The sequence below is a fragment of the Coregonus lavaretus genome (assembly GCF_964263955.1).
Source record: "Coregonus lavaretus genome assembly, chromosome: 1".
NCBI classification, from domain to species: Eukaryota; Metazoa; Chordata; class Actinopteri; order Salmoniformes; family Salmonidae; genus Coregonus; species Coregonus lavaretus.
The window spans coordinates 45,815,624-45,819,503 of record NC_139988.1 but is presented as its reverse complement, the minus strand read 5'-3'; the positions used below and the strand labels follow the sequence as shown (position 1 = coordinate 45,819,503).

At 46.2% G+C, this 3,880-nt stretch overlaps 1 protein-coding gene across 4 annotated transcripts; it reads left to right on the top strand.

The window, feature by feature from the left end:
• The first annotated feature begins 2,001 nt into the window (after positions 1-2,001).
• LOC311128498 (uncharacterized protein) lies at positions 2,002-3,627 on the top strand. 4 transcript variants are annotated; one of them, XM_084160674.1, is made up of 4 exons: positions 2,002-2,874; positions 3,007-3,069; positions 3,145-3,210; positions 3,334-3,627. In XM_084160674.1, the coding sequence occupies exons 1-4, from the start codon at positions 2,022-2,024 to the stop codon at positions 3,540-3,542; spliced, it is 1,191 nt and encodes a 396-aa protein (XP_084016800.1). In that variant the 5' UTR covers positions 2,002-2,021; the 3' UTR covers positions 3,543-3,627. The 4 variants fall into 4 exon arrangements, with proteins under 4 accessions (XP_084016800.1, XP_084016801.1, XP_084016799.1 ...); XM_084160675.1 differs by lacking the exon at positions 3,007-3,069; XM_084160673.1 differs by having other exon boundaries at positions 3,007-3,210; positions 3,337-3,627.
• Positions 3,628-3,880: the final 253 nt, after the last annotated feature.

Sequence of the window (3,880 nt, the reverse complement as noted above, 5' to 3'; positions counted from 1 at the left end):
AAAAATAACGGTACGTTTTGTGACTAACGACACCCTTTTAGCTAACTGACCACCGATTTTCAGTGCAATTTCTGTAAGTTAAGTTAGGTTTTGAGAGTTTTCAAAAAAGTTATATGTACACATTTTGTGGAACACGCTGCATATTGTAAAATTCGACTGCGCGACAGACCACACCTAATTTAATATCCAACTTTTTACCTCTGAAATATAGCTAACGGATGTTCTAATGTTGCTATCTTAGTTGCTAAATGTTGATAGAACTGCTAAGTAAGCAAAAAGGAAAGAAATTGTAAGTGTTAGATAATACATATCACGAAAACAGCTGCATGTTGTCAAGCTTTACCGTATCAAAATTGGAGTCCTCTGACGGAGGCGTTTTGCACAATCTGCAAAAATGTATTTGGAACTTTGAACCATGAACTTTTTGACACCTATCACTGTTGGCTATGTTTCATCTTACAATAGCTACATAGAGGCAGTATTTAGTTAAATGGTACAATGTATGCATCAATATTACACTAATTGGGACACTAATTTTCATTACAGATAACATCAAACAAAAAATGTGGGTACACTTTCAGTTATTGTGAAAACTTTCATCACCTTTCAATGCCTTAGCTTTGAAATGTAAATGTTTATACATATTCAGATTGAGTTATCTTTCTAAAATGTGTATAGTATGCCAAGTTATTTAGCTACATGTATTTACCACTGCAGCATGGAGAAAGTCAAGAGGAAGCAGTGGAGTGAGGTGGACATGTTCCATGCCATGGAGGACTGCGGGGCAGGGATGGCTATCCGCCAGGCTGCCAAGGTTAGGCATCTTTTGTTTTTAGGAGATTACCATGTGTATGTGAATTTTATCTGCTAGTAACAGTTTTCTTTTCTTATCTACCAAGGTGCATGGTGTACCTCGGCAGACCCTGGCGGACAGGCTGAGCGGCCGGGTGACCCATGGTTGTCGCAGTGGACCACCCACATTGCTTGCACCAGAGGATGAAAAGTCTCTGGTGCAGTACTGTATCTACTGCGCCAGCCATGGGTTCCCCTTCACCAGACAGAGGCTGATGAAATACGCCGACAAAATACGCAGGTATTTGGTGTTCTATGTGTTTATGTATGTAGAATGCTGGACTGACTGTTATCAATGTGTGTGATGTAAATGTGGATGTGTATGGTGATGCCAAAACAAACATTTTCATCCTGGATGGACAATTATATATTCTATTCTATTGTAGGTTTCGGCACCCAGGGGAAACAATCCCACCACTGGGGAAGAGGTGGTGGGAAATGTTCAGGAGGAGGCACAAGAACCTAAGCATGAGGAGGCCGGACACCCTGGATAGGGGGAGAGCTGAGTGTGCCACACGTCCGACGATGGACACCTTCTTCACTTCTTATGAGAAGCACTTGGAGGAGAGTGGGTTGAGGGAGAAACCCAGACAAATCTATAACTGCGATGAGTCTGGGTTTCGTAGCGACCAGAGCAGGCACAAAGTGCTGGCTCCCCGGGGCGCAAAACACGTGTACCAGCAGGCTCCGGGGACCAAGGAGCACATCACAGTGCTGGCCTGCTTCAACGCAACTGGGGAGGACATCCCCCCGTTTATCATCTACCCCAAGTGTTTCCCCGGTGGCCACTACACACTGGGAGGCCCCCCCCCAAGCCTTGTATGGACGGTCAAGCAGTGGCTACATTGACGGGGACCTGTTCAGGAAGTGGTTTCAGCACTTTATTAAGTATGCAGTGAAAGAGCGCCCTCTCCTTCTCCTCTTTGATGGGCACAAGAGCCACATGGACCCGGAAGTGCTCGCGGTGGCACTAAGGGAAGGGGTTGTACTTCTTTGTCTTCCACCACACTGCACCCATGTCCTGCAGCCGCTGGAAGTGGCATACCTTGGCCCTCAAGGCTGAGTTCTCCAAGGTAGCTGGAGACCTTAGCCATTTTGACCACTCCTACATGGTAAACAAATCAGAATTTGCCAGAGTATTCCGCTACCCGTACCAGCGATGCAAGGACATGCGCTATGTGGTGGAAGGGTTTAAGAAGTGTGGCCTCTTCCCTTTTGACCCTTCAGCCATTGAAGGGTCCCGTTTAATGCCGTCTCGGACCCTGCCGGGTCCCAACACCGCCTCTACTGGAACCAGCAGCAATGTGCCATCCATCAGCACCTCCTCCCCAGCGACCACAGGAGGACCCTCAGCCCCTGCCCCAGTCCCAGCCGCTGCTCCAGTCCTATCCCTAGCTCTAGAAGAGCACCCCCTAATAGAGGGGGGGCTGATAGCGAAGGACCTGGGGCACATCCTTACTGTCCTGAAGTATCGGCTGGACCGATACAGAAGACTCCCTGTGGTCGCCACATGCCTCACCGGGGAGGAATACACGCGCCAGTGGCAGGAGAGGGGTGAGAAGGAGAGGGCCGGGGCAGAGGAGAAAGAGCGTCGGGCAGCCCTCAGAACACAGAGGGCACAGGAGAGGGCTGCCATGGATGAGACCATTGACGCCATCGCCTCTGCTGGACCCCCTGCTGGAACCACTCCTGACAGCTGCATCACCACTGCCAGTGCCTCCCAGTGTGCAACACCTGTAGGAGCCGCCGGAGTCCCCAGCTGCAGAAGAAGGCCACATGCCTACTCTCCCGGCCACACCATCGTCGGCCCCTCAACCCCACCATTACAAACACCAGCTCCTCCAAGCCATCGTCGGCGGTTTTGTCCACCACCACCCCAATGCACACCACCCCCCATGTCTGTCACCACCAACACAGCCTCCTCTGGACCAACTGCCTCCTCCGTCTCCCCTGGTCACACCACCATAGCAGCCTCGTCTGGTGTCCCTGCCCCCTGCAATTTGAATACCACCACCTCCACAGGTAAACACATGTTAAATTACGAAAAAATGACTGTTTGTTATCTGTTTTATAAAACAGCAATGTAAAATATATATATATATATATATATATATATATATATATATATATATATATATCTTTATATATCTACAGTAAATAGCACCAGCCCTCAAGTCATCTCCGCCTCCTCCAAAACCTCTGCAGCTTCCTCCAGAGGTATTGATGTAAAAAAGTTGAAAAGGGTTTTCATGCAACATGCTCTGTCTAACACTACTTTTTCTCAAACTGCAGCACAGAAAAGGAAGAGAAAAGCTACACCGGTCACATCTGTCACACCACCCATGGCACCACTCTCAGGTACTTCATAATCTGTTTTTCTCGCTCTCTCAGTTGTATCAATTACTATTGTTGTTGAAGAACTTCTACATTTTGCAAAACCATATTAATCAATTTGTATTATTATTTAATTTTTTATAAAAGAAGACACCACCTGCTGTGCTCGCTGCGGGGAGCGTGATCCGCCTGCAAGCTCCTCTCAGGAGTGTAGATCCGAGGTGCCATGGGTGTGCTGTGACTTTTGCCAGCACTGGTTCCACTGCAGGTGTGTGCAGTGGGATCAAGAGGTAGCGGTGGAGCTGGATTTTTATTGTGATTTTTGTGACAATATAGGGATGGAGGTCGAGATTTAATTGTTTGTTTTGTTTGTGTTCATATGAAATTATTTATTTGTTCAAAAAAATAAATGTCTAAAATATAATATATATATTTATTGAATCCATCTTGTGTATTTCTTCCTTTACTTTCCAAGTGCACCTCTGCAACACAAACTCCAACAGTGTTTTCATTGTTTTATGTTAATGCGCATAACTGAAATTAAAGTGTATTTGATGTAAATTATTAATACTCATATTTCATTTGGTTACAACACTGAATATGTTGGTGAAGAACCATTTTTTAAGAGTCCACAAGAGGGCTACGCAATGAAAAGTTGACAGGCAAATCATTATTTTTTACCTGAAGACTAGCC